General features: G+C 48.1%; 1 protein-coding gene across 3 annotated transcripts in view; it reads left to right on the top strand.

Moving 5' to 3' along the window:
• LOC110505829 (tau-tubulin kinase 2) overlaps nt 1-13059 on the top strand; it is a 38829-nt gene that overhangs the window by 19233 nt on the left and 6537 nt on the right. For all 3 annotated transcript variants that reach the window (XM_090221265.1, XM_090221266.1, XM_036962731.2), the window contains exons 8-12: nt 1974-2099; nt 2396-2553; nt 2915-3125; nt 10026-10252; nt 10590-11178. In XM_090221265.1, the coding sequence (XP_090077391.1) occupies nt 1974-2099; nt 2396-2553; nt 2915-3125; nt 10026-10252; nt 10590-11178 (1311 nt within the window). The remainder of the gene's footprint in view (nt 1-1973; nt 2100-2395; nt 2554-2914; nt 3126-10025; nt 10253-10589; nt 11179-13059) is intronic.

Genomic DNA, 13059 nt, shown 5'->3' with positions numbered 1-13059 from the left:
TAGGTAACATGACTCGTAATGGTAACGTTAGCTAGATACATGACTCGTAATGGTAACGTTAGCTAGGTACATGACTCGTAATGGTAACATTAGCTAGGTACATGACTCATAATGGTAACGTTAGTTAGGTAACATGACTCGTAATGGTAACGTTAGCTAGATACATGACTCGTAATGGTAACGTTAGCTAGGTACATGACTCGTAATGGTAATGTTAGCTAGGTACATGACTCGTAATGGTAACGTTAGCTAGGTGCATGACTCGTAATGGTAACGTTAGCTAGGTACATGACTCGTAATGGTAATGTTAGCTAGATACATGACTCGTAATGGTAACGTTAGCTAGATACATGACTCGTAAAGGTAACGTTAGTTAGGTACATGGGTGCAGTGTTAGGTACATGACTCGTAATGGTAACGTTAGCTAGGTACATGACTCGTAATGGTAACGTTAGCTAGGTACATGACTCGTAATGGTAACGTTAGCTAGGTACATGACTCGTAATGGTAACGTTAGCTAGGTACATGACTCGTAATGGTAACGTTAGCTAGATACATGACTCGTAATGGTAACGTTAGCTAGGTACATGACTTGTAATGGTAACGTTAGTTAGGTACATGAATCGTAATGGTAACGTTAGCTAGGTACATGACTCATAATGGTGACGTTAGTTAGGTACATGACTCGTAATGGTAACGTTAGCTAGGTACATGACTCGTAATGGTAAAGTTAGCTAGATACATGAGTCGTAATGGTAACGTTAGCTAGGTCATGACTCGTAATGGTGACGTTAGTTAGGTACATGACTCGTAATGGTGACGTTAGTTAGGTACATGACTCGTAATGGTAACGTTAGTTAGGTGCATGACTCGTAATGGTAACGTTAGCTAGGTACATGACTCGTAATGGTAATGTTAGCTAGGTACGTGACTCGTAATGGTAACGTTAGCTAGGTGCATGACTCGTAATGGTAATGTTAGCTAGGTACATGACTTGTAATGGTAACGTTAGCTAGGTACATGACTCGTAATGGTAACGTTAGCTAGGTACATGACTCGTAATGGTAACGTTAGCTAGGTACATGACTCGTAATGGTAACGTTAGCTAGATACATGACTCGTAAAGGTAACGTTAGTTAGTAACGTTAGTTAGGTACATGGGTGCAGTGTTAGGTACATGACTCGTAATGATAACGTTAGCTAGGTACATGACTCGTAATGGTAACGTCAGCTAGGTACATGACTCGTAATGGTAACATTATCTTTGGTTAACTTGACTTGACTTGAGACTGACAGACTAACTCAATAACATGTCACAGCTCTGACGTCGCTGCATATGAATGTACTCATGCACGAGAGTACATCAAAAAATAGTTATAATATACACGGAGTATACCAGACACAAGCGCCATGCTCTACCAACTGAGCCATACTTCCATAACATGTGTGAACCCTCCCCAGGACCATGTAGTGAAGCTGGAGGACACCTATGACCACAGGCTCATGCTGAAACACCTCTCTCTCCATCTCTCCCTCCCTCCCCAGGACCATGTAGGGAAGCTGGAGGACACCTATAACCACAGGCTCATGCTGAAACACCTCTCTCTCCATCTCTCCCTCCCTCCCCAGGAGCATGTAGGGAAGCTGGAGGACACCTATGACCACAGGCTCATGCTGAAACACCTCTCTCTCCATCTATCTCCCTCCCTCCCCAGGACCATGTAGGGAAGCTGGAGGACACTTATGACCACAGGCTCATGCTGAAACACCTCTCTCTCCATCTCTCTCCCTCCCTCCCCAGGAGCATGTAGGGAAGTTGAAGGACATCTATGACCACAGGCTCATCATGAAACACCTCTCTCTCCATTTCTCTCCCTCCCTCCCCAGGAACATGTAGGGAAGTTGAAGGACACCTATGACCACAGGCTCATCATGAAACACCTCTCTCTCCATCTCTCTGCCTCCCTCCCCAGGAGCATGTAGGGAAGCTGAAGGACACCTATGACCACAGGCTCATGCTGAAACACCTGCCTGCTGAGTTCACTGTCTTCCTGGATCACATCTCTAACCTGGACTACTTCACCAAACCAGACTATCAGGTAAGATGGCAGATCTCTCTCCCTTTACCTACTCTATGTGTGTATACAGTATCTCTATCTTTTAACAGTTAGAACTAAGCATTTCGTTACAGTTCCCTGTGTAAATATACAGTAAGTCCCAGGACGTGTGTATGTAGTGTATGTTTTCAGACCGACTGATTGTCTGCATGACTGTATGACTGTCTGAGCCCTCTTTCTGGAGTACTGAGTATCCATCAGTCAGACAGTCAGTGATGTTGTACAAGCTGTTAGGTATCTCAGGATATGACATCATGTGACTTTCTGTTGTGTTGTAGCTGCTGTTGTCAGTGTTTGACAACAGTATGAAGACCTACAACGTGGTGGAGAATGACCCGTATGACTGGGAGAGGACTGGGTCTGATGGTACTCTGACCATCAACGCTACAGCCACCACACCACAGCACCACACGCGACTCACCCCAGCACACATGGGGTAAGAGACTGGGAACACACACACACACACACACAACACACACAGAGACTGGGAACACACACACACACACACACACACACACACACACACAGACTGGGAATCTTGAATGAACTGTTTAAAGGTCCACTGACTGTTCAGGGGATTTTTTGTCTATTTCACGATCACACACTTTTAACTTGTTTACCAGATTAATTAATTAATCTTCCAATTTAATTAATTAATCTACCTGTTGAATGAATGAATGAATGGTTGAATGTATCCACCCGTTGAATGGATGAATGAATGCATTAATGAATTAATTAACTGATGAATGGATGGATGACTTAGCGACATCAGAGTAACATTCACTCTATAATTTCAGCATGGCCAATGCATCCCTGATCCCTGGGGACCTGGCGAGGGAGAACACAGACGATGTTCTGCAGGACGAGCAGCTTAGTGACAACGGGGAGAACAACCCTCCTCCAGACCGACGCCCCGGATCCCCCAGCATGCCCCGGGCCAACCAGGAAGCTGACGTCTGGGAGGAGCTGGACCGTAACCGTAACCGCATCAGGACCGCTGTGTGGAAGGTAGAGAGGAGAACATACACACACCAGGGTTTCCATTAGCCGGTAATAGGCTAATTGCCCCCGGCTAAAATCCCGTTGCAAAATTGTTACGGTGAGTGAATGAGGACCCAAGAGCGAACTAACTTAAACAGAGCTTCTTTAATAACCAAACATAGGTAGGCTCAGATAGACCGGCAGATTCCGACAGGACAGGACAAGGTTACAGCAAACATGACGATAGTCTGGCTCAGGCATGAAACACAACAAACAAGAATCCGACAAGGACAGGAACAAAAACAGAGAGAGATATAGGGGACTAATCAGAGGGAAAAAGGGAACAGGTGGGAAACGGGGTGACGAGGTAGTCAGGAGGAGACAAGGAACAGCTGGGGGAAAGCGGGGGAGAAAAGGTAACCTAATACGACCAGCAGAGGGAGACAGGGTGAAAGGAAAGGACAGAAAGACACAACATGACAATACATGACAGTACCCCCCCACTCACCGAGCGCCTCCTGGCGCACTCGAGGAGGAAACCTGGCGGCAACGGAGGAAATCCTCGATCAGCGCACGGTCCAGCACGTCCCGAGAGGGAACCCAACTCCTCTCCTCAGGACCGTACCCCTCCCAATCAACGAGGTACTGGTGACCACGGCCCCGAGGACGCATGTCCAAAATCCTGCGGACCCTGTAGATGGGTGCGCCCTCGACAAGGATGGGGGGGGGGGGGGGAAGACGAGCGGGGGCGCGAAGAACGGGCTTAATACAGGAGACATGGAAGACCGGGTGGACGCGACGAAGGTATCGCGGAAGAAGAAGTCGAACTGCGACAGGATTAATGACCCGAGAAATGCGGAACGGACCAATGAACCGCGGGGTCAACTTGCGAGAAGCCGTCTTAAGGGGAAGGTTCTGAGTGGAGAGCCAAACTCTCTGACCGCGACAATATCTAGGACTCTTAGTTCTACGCTTATTAGCAGCCCTCACAGTCTGCGTCCTATAACGGCAAAGTGCAGACCTGACCCTCTTCCAGGTGCGCTCGCAACGTTGGACAAAAGCCTGAGCGGAGGGGACGCTGGACTCGGCGAACTGAGATGAGAACAGCGGAGGCTGGTACCCGAGGCTACTCTGAAAAGGAGATAGCCCGGTCGCAGACGAAGGAAGCGAGTTGTGGGCGTATTCTGCCCAGGGGAGCTGCTCTGACCAAGACGCAGGGTTGCGAAAAGAAAGACTGCGTAAGATGCGACCAATAGTCTGATTGGCCCGTTCTGCTTGACCGTTAGACTGGGGGTGAAAGCCGGAAGAGAGACTGACGGAAGCCCCAATCAAACGGCAAAACTCCCTCCAAAATTGAGACGTGAATTGCGGACCTCTGTCCGAAACGACGTCTGACGGAAGGCCATGAATTCTGAAAACATTCTCGATGATGATTTGTGCCGTCTCTTTAGCAGAAGGAAGTTTAGCAAGGGGAATGAAATGAGCCGCCTTAGAGAACCTATCGACAACCGTAAGAATAACAGTCTTCCCCGCTGACGAAGGCAGTCCGGTGACAAAATCTAAGGCGATGTGAGACCACGGTCGAGAGGGAATGGGAAGCGGCCTGAGACGGCCGGCAGGAGGGGAGTTACCGGACTTAGTCTGCGCGCAGACCGAACAAGCAGCCACGAAACGACGCGTGTCATGCTCCCGGGTGGGCCACCAAAAACGCTGGCGAATGGAAGCAAGCGTACCCCGAACGCCAGGGTGGCCGGCTAACTTGGCAGAGTGAGCCCACTGAAGAACGGCCAGACGAGTAGGAACGGGAACGAAAAGAAGGTTCCTAGGACAAGCGCGCGGTGACGGAGTGTGAGTGAGCGCTTGCTTTACCTGCCTCTCAATTCCCCAGACAGTCAACCCGACAACACGCCCCTCAGGGAGAATCCCCTCGGGGTCAGTGGAGGCTACTGAAGAACTGAAGAGACGAGATAAAGCATCAGGCTTGGTGTTCTTAGAGCCCGGACGATAAGAAATCACGAACTCGAAACGAGCGAAAAACAGCGCCCAACGCGCCTGACGCGCATTAAGTCGTTTGGCAGAACGGATGTACTCAAGGTTCCTATGGTCAGTCCAAACGACAAAAGGAACGGTCGCCCCCTCCAACCACTGTCGCCATTCGCCTAGGGCTAACCGGATGGCGAGCAGTTCGCGGTTTCCCACATCATAGTTACGTTCCGACGGGGACAGGCGATGAGAAAAATACGCGCATGGGTGGACCTTGTCGTCAGAGAGGGAGCGCTGAGAAAGAATGGCTCCCACGCCCACCTCTGACGCGTCAACCTCGACAACGAACTGTCTAGAGACGTCAGGTGTAACAAGGATAGGAGCGGATGTAAAACGATTCTTGAGGAGATCAAAAGCTCCCTGGGCGGAAACGGACCACTTAAAGCACGTCTTGACAGAAGTAAGGGCTGTGAGAGGAGCTGCCACCTGACCGAAATTACGGATGAAACGACGATAGAAGTTCGCGAAGCCGAGAAAGCGCTGCAGCTCGACGCATGACTTAGGGGCGGGCCAATCAATGACAGCTTGGACCTTAGCGGGATCCATCTTAATGCCTTCAGCGGAAATAACAGAACCGAGAAACGTGACGGAGGAGGCATGAAAAGTGCACTTCTCAGCCTTCACAAAAAGACAATTCTCTAAAAGGCGCTGGAGGACACGTCGAACGTGCTGAAGATGAATCTGGAGTGACGGTGAAAAAATCAGGATATCGTCAAGGTAAACGAAAACAAAGATGTTCAGCATGTCTCTCAGGACATCATTGACTAATGCCTGAAAGACAGCTGGAGCGTTAGCGAGGCCGAAAGGAAGAACCCGGTATTCAAAGTGCCCTAACGGAGTGTTAAACGCCGTCTTCCACTCGTCCCCCTCCCTGATGCGCACGAGATGGTAAGCGTTACGAAGGTCCAACTTAGTGAAAAACCTGGCTCCCTGCAGGATCTCGAAGGCTGAAGACATAAGAGGAAGCGGATAACGATTCTTAACTGTTATGTCATTCAGCCCTCGATAATCTATGCAGGGGCGCAGAGACCCGTCCTTCTTCTTGACAAAAAAAAACCCCGCTCCGGCGGGAGAGGAGGAGGGGACTATGGTACCGGCGTCAAGAGCTACAGACAAATAATCCTCGAGAGCCTTACGTTCGGGAGCCGACAGAGAGTATAGTCTACCCCGGGGGGGAGTGGTTCCCGGAAGGAGATCAATACTACAATCATACGACCGGTGTGGAGGAAGAGAGGTGGCCCTGGACCGACTGAACACCGTGCGCAGATCGTGATATTCCTCCGGCACCCCTGTCAAATCACCAGGCTCCTCCTGTGAAGAAGAGACAGAGGAAACAGGAGGGATAGCAGACATTAAACATTTCACATGACAAGAGACGTTCCAGGAGAGGATAGAATTACTAGACCAATTAATGGAAGGATTATGACAAACTAGCCAGGGATGGCCCAAAACAACAGGTGTAAAAGGTGAACGAAAAATCAAAAAAGAAATGGTTTCGCTATGATTACCAGAAACAGTGAGGGTTAAAGGTAGCGTCTCACGCTGAATCCTGGGGAGAGGACTACCATCCAGGGCGAACAAGGCCGTGGACTCCCTTAACTGTCTGAGAGGAATGTCATGTTCCCGAGCCCAGGTCTCGTCCATAAAACAGCCCTCCGCCCCAGAGTCTATTAAGGCACTGCAGGAAGCTGACGAACCGGTCCAGCGTAGATGGACCGACAAGGTAGTGCAGGATCTTGAAGGAGAGACAGGAGTAGTAGCGCTCACCAGTAGCCCTCCGCTTACTGATGAGCTCTGGCTTTTACTGGACATGAAGTGACAAAATGACCAGCAGAACCGCAATAGAGACAGAGGCGGTTGGTGATTCTCCGTTCCCTCTCCTTAGTCGAGATGCGGATACCTCCCAGCTGCATAGGCTCAGCTCCCGAGCCGGCAGAGGAAGATGGTAGTGATGCGGAGAGGGGGGCAACGGAGAACGCGAGCTCCTTTCCACGAGCTCGGTGACGAAGATCAACCCGTCGCTCAATGCGAATAGCGAGTTCAATCAAGGAATCCACGCTGGAAGGAACCTCCCGGGAGAGAATCTCATCCTTTACCTCTGCGCGGAGACCCTCCAGAAGACGAGCGAGCAAAGCCGGCTCGTTCCAGCCACTGGAGGCAGCAAGAGTGCGAAACTCAATAGAGTAGTCTGTTATGGATCGATTGCCTTGACATAGGGAAGCCAGGGCCCTGGAAGCCTCCTCCCCAAAAACAGATCGATCAAAAACCCGTATCATCTCCTCCTTAAAGTCCTGATACTGGTTAGTACACTCAGCCCTTGCCTCCCAGATTGCCGTGCCCCACTCACGAGCCCGTCCAGTAAGGAGAGATATGACGTAGGCGACACGAGCAGTGCTCCTGGCGTAAGTGTTGGGCTGGAGAGAAAACACAATATCACACTGGGTGAGGAACGAGCGGCATTCAGTGGGCTCCCCAGAGTAACACGGCGGGTTATTGATTCTGGGCTCCGGAGATTCGAAAGCCCTGGAAGTGGCCGGTGGATCGAGGCGGAGATGGTGAACCTGTTCTGTGAGGTTGGAGACTTGGGTGGCCAGGGTCTCAACGGCATGTCGAGCAGCAGACAATTCCTGCTCGTGTCTGCCTAGCATCGCTCCCTGGATCTCGACGGCTGAGTGGAGAGGATCCGAAGTCGCTGGGTCCATTCTTGGTCGGATTCTTCTGTTACGGTGAGTGAATGAGGACCCAAGAGCGAACTAACTTAAACAGAGCTTCTTTAATAACCAAACATAGGTAGGCTCAGATAGACCGGCAGATTCCGACAGGACAGGACAAGGTTACAGCAAACATGACGATAGTCTGGCTCAGGCATGAAACACAACAAACAAGAATCCGACAAGGACAGGAACAAAAACAGAGAGAGATATAGGGGACTAATCAGAGGGAAAAAGGGAACAGGTGGGAAACGGGGTGACGAGGTAGTCAGGAGGAGACAAGGAACAGCTGGGGGAAAGCGGGGGAGAAAAGGTAACCTAATACGACCAGCAGAGGGAGACAGGGTGAAAGGAAAGGACAGAAAGACACAACATGACAATACATGACAAAAATAATGCTTTTTTAGCCTATTCATTGATGGAAATACTAGTCGATGGAAATATATTTGACCGATCATGCTTATTGATCTATAGGCACATTTGCATAATTTAGTGGAATTAAATTGGCAAGTGTGTATTTCTGTTTGTCGCTATGTAGCCTATCTTATTAATCACACCTGTACAGCATACAGCATACAGAGCCTACATTTGAGTAGAAAATCTGTCAGACAGTGAGAGAGCTGCTGTTACAGCTTCTCAAACAGCTCATTCGTTGCTGCTGGAGTGAAACATGCTTTTATAAGACCAATCATTGCACAACAAATCTAAATGCAATCACGTGTTAAAAAAAAAAGTTTTCATGGCCACGATTAAAAATAGCAAATATTTTTATTTCTCAACTGGTAATTGAAACGTGCTTTCTATTCACGATTCAAGTGCATAGGCAGGGGTAGGCAGGATTCAGCGTGTCACAAACCACTTTACAATGAGCTGGAGGCCGTATGCATTTTGAAAACATGTACTTCATTGTTTGAAACTTTAAAGTTTTACTTGCTTCAAAGTAGCCTAGCCAAAATAATTTTTCTAAAGTCTTCCATATACCATTGAAACCATGTAGCCTATTTCTCTCATGTTCTTTTGGTTTTTAAATCACCTTTCTTTCATTGTCCAGTAGCCAAAGGCATTATCCTAGTCATATCAGCAGCCCATGATAGTTGTTGCCTCTTTAGATCTCACCTCTTTCGACATTTCGAACAGATATTTTCATCTCTGTCACATGTGTGGTGGGCTTTTGGCAATGGTGTTTTCCCGCTAACTGCATTATGGAACGATCATTTGCACGTAGCCTACCGACTTGTGTAGCCTACCGACTTGTGTAGCCTACCGACTTGTGTAGCTTACCGACTGTGTAGCCTACCGACTGTGTAGCTTACTGACTGTGTAGCTTACCGACTGTGTAGCTTACCGACTTGTGTAGCCTACCGACTTGTGTAGCTTACCGACTTGTGTAGCCTACCGACTTGTGTAGCTTACCGACTTGTGTAGCCTACCGACTTGTGTAGCTTACCGACTTGTGTAGCCTACCGACTTGTGTAGCCTACCGACTTGTGTAGCTTACCGACTTGTGTAGCTTACCGACTTGTGTAGCTTACCGACTTGTGTAGCTTACCGACTTGTGTAGCTTACCGACTTGTGTAGCTTACCGACTTGTGTAGCTTACCGACTTGTGTAGCCTACCGACTTGTGTAGCCTACTGCCTTGTGTATTCTACTGCCTTGTGCACATTGCTGCGTTTATAATGTGAAGAAATAAGTTTATCAACATTTTGAGCTAAATGTTCTGATCTGTTTCATCAGCCTCATTGCTTTTCTAAAGTATTTTAATGTAGCCTAGGACTATTGGTTGTATGAAATTGGCATCTATCATCACATAACTGTCCCAGAGTCTGTTTGGAATAGGCTATTTCTTTCTCGCATAGAACGTCAAGCTGACCAATAGAATAGGTCAACTTTTCTACTATGGGAGACAGCAGATTGACATAGGCTGGGGATTTTGCTGTACGTTGGCTGAAGGAAAGTACATGTGAACAGTCATTCTAACATCTCCAAACTGCGCATTGGAATTCAGTAAGAAGGATGCATCCCGTTGCACCCAATGCATATGGGTCCGGTACATTTCTCAAATGTCCAGTAAATTCAAATGCTGCCGGTCAAACGGAAACCCTGAAACACACACACCATGACGACTGAGTTCAACCATATATCACTCTATCCCCCGTTTCTCTCCCCACTAGGCAGCAACAGAGGAAGAGAACAGCAACAACCAGGGGGGTCTCCAGAGCCCGTATGCCAACCTCAGCCTGGGCTCCCCTGTCCGGGTACACTCTGAGATAGTGGGGGTGTCAGGACAGGATGGTGGTAGTCCTCTCCTCAGGAAGCTCCGTAACATCCACAGCTTTGAGCTGGACAGGAGGCTGACCCTGGAGACCAAGCCCAGTCCTGAACGGTTCATGGAGGCGTGGTCAGTACCCCCACTAACCCCCTGGCCTTCTATTCCTTCCATTCTACGCTAACATAACAACCAGGGACTAGATTCTACTGCAATTCAGTCTGTTCAGGATATTAATCAAGATGAACTAAAGTTCCTATACAATCATTTAAAAGGTTGTTTTAATGATGAATTAGTTTACTTCCTAAACTGACTGAATTTCAATGCAATAGACCTCAACCCTGCTATTGCTAACCCTGCTGCTAACAACAGCGCTTGTGCTACTGTACCAACCATCAATAGTACACTAACTACTATGTTATAATCTGCCATCGCCTGACCTGTTCAATCGGTCGGTGTGTCTCTCCAGCTCAGGGAATCAGCTGGAGGGCTGTGGGCAGCAGCAGGAGAAGGGCCTGGCTGTACCCACTGGAGGTGCCACAGGACCAGGGCGTGGTGGCACTGACCGAGTCTGGCACAACGACGAGGAGTTCCTATCCGGTGGCGGTGCCAGCGGTTCACCCAAACCCGTCTCCCCTCACTCCCACAGGTCTCTGGAACAGGGCGAGGGGGCCCCCAGCAGCGGAGGCTTCGTGGCCCTCAACCTGAGCTCCGGCCATGGGAAGGTTGACTCCAGGGAGTGGGTGATGATGGAGAGGCCCAGCGGGTCCCCAGGGACAGGAATGGGAGATAAAGCTACGACCAGCCCCTCCAAGGAGGAAGAAGAGGAGCTGCAGGTGCTGGAGGTACCCCTGGGGTCAGGAGAGGGGTCCACGGGGAACCCCAGTCCTGGTCAGATCCACGGGGACAGGAATGGGGACCTCCAGGGGCATCCAGGCGCCAACGGACGACCCCCCAGGGTGGACAGACTGGAACTGAGTGTGGGACCTACGGGAAGCCTGCCCCCCGTCACCCCCTCTAGCCCTGCTGATGCCCTGGCTGAGGGAGCACTCACACAGGTACGGACCTCACAGACTAGTATGACACAGTTCACTGTAAAATACTTCACTATTATATACCTCACAGTAAAATACTTCACTATTACATACCTCACAGTAAAATACTTCACTATTACATACCTCACTGTAAAGCACTTCACTATTACATACCTCACAGTAAAATACTTCACTATTACATACCTCACTGTAAATTACTTCACTATTACATAACTCACAGTAAAATACTTCACTATTACATACCTCACTGTAAAGTACTTCACCGGGGCGGCAGGGTAGCCTAGTGGTTAGAGTGTTGGACTAGTAACCGGAAGGTTGCGGAAGGTTGCGAGTTCAAACCCCCGAGCTGACAAGGTACAAATCTGTCGTTCTGCCCCTGAACAGGCAGTTAACCCACTGTTCCCAGGCCGTCATTGAAAATAAGAATTTGTTCTTAACTGACTTGCCTGGTTAAATAAAGGTAAAATAAAAAAAAAAAAAAAAAAATTACATACCTCACTGTAAAGTACTTCACTATTACATACCTCACTGTAAAATACTTCACTATTACATACCTCACAGTAAAGTACTTCACTATTATATACCTCACAGTAAAGTACTTCACTATTATATACCTCACAGTAAAATACTTCACTATTACATACCTCACTGTAAAATACTTCACTATTACATACCTCACTGTAAAGTACTTCACTATTACATACCTCACTGTAAAACATGTCACTATTACATACCTCACTGTAAAGTACTTCACTATTACATACCTCACTGTAAACATGTAACCAATACATTCCTCACTGTAAAACACATCACTATTGCATACCTCACTGTAAAACACTTTGGTATTACAGTACCTCACTGTACATTTCACCATAACACAACTCACGCAGGTCAAGACATATCATGCAATGTACACAGTAGGATACTACACTTTTACACAGAACTAGACACAGTAGGATACTACACCTTTACACAGAACTAGACACAGTAGGATACTTCACCTTAACACAGAACTAGACACAGTAGGATACTACACCTTAACATAGAACTAGACACAGTAGGATACTACACCTTAACACAGAACTAGACACAGTAGGATCCTTCACCTTAACACAGAACTAGACACAGTAGGATACTTCACCTTAACACAGAACTAGACACAGTAGGATACTTCATCCATCTGGATCATCAGTAGCATCTTACTGTAGTTTAAAGTAAAATGTGATCGTGATCACTTATGTCTGTGAGCTTGTTTCTTTGCTTGTGTGAGCTTGATAAAATGAAGGAAACTTCTCAGACAATGGTTTTGCATTATTTGCTCTTTATTTGCAACTTTCATTTGCTATGTTCAGTTTTTTTTCTGGGTTGACCGTTTATCAAAAGGTGCTATCTGAAGAAAGAGATAGTGATTCCTCAAGGAGACGTTTTGAGATCTCAGAATTCCTCCCACCTTTACACCCGCTCCCTTTAAGTTCTAAATATATGCTTAACTCCTCCCCCTCTCTCACCCCCACTCCTATCCACCCCTTTCTCACACTGTTCCTCCGCCATCCCACTCCGTCCTCTCCCCGACTTTACCTCTTCCCGCTCCGTCCTCTCTTCTTACAACTTTACCTCTTCCTGCTCCGTCCTCTCTTCTTACAACTTTACCTCTTCCTGCTCCGTCCTCTCTCCACAACTTTACCTCTTCCTGCTCCGTCCTCTCCACAACTTTACCTCTTCCTGCTCCGTCCTCTCTCCACAACTTTACCTCTTCCTGCTCCGTCCTCTCTTCTTACAACTTTACCTCTTCCTGCTCCATCCTCTCTTCTTACAACTTTACCTCTTCCTGCTCCGTCCTCTCTCCACAACTTTACCTCTTCCTGCTCCGTCCTCTCTCCACAA

This window comes from Oncorhynchus mykiss, chromosome 25, assembly GCF_057628025.1.
Source record: "Oncorhynchus mykiss isolate SJ-2025 chromosome 25, ASM5762802v1, whole genome shotgun sequence".
Lineage (NCBI taxonomy): Eukaryota > Metazoa > Chordata > Actinopteri > Salmoniformes > Salmonidae > Oncorhynchus > Oncorhynchus mykiss.
This window is presented reverse-complemented; position numbering and strand designations above follow the sequence as displayed.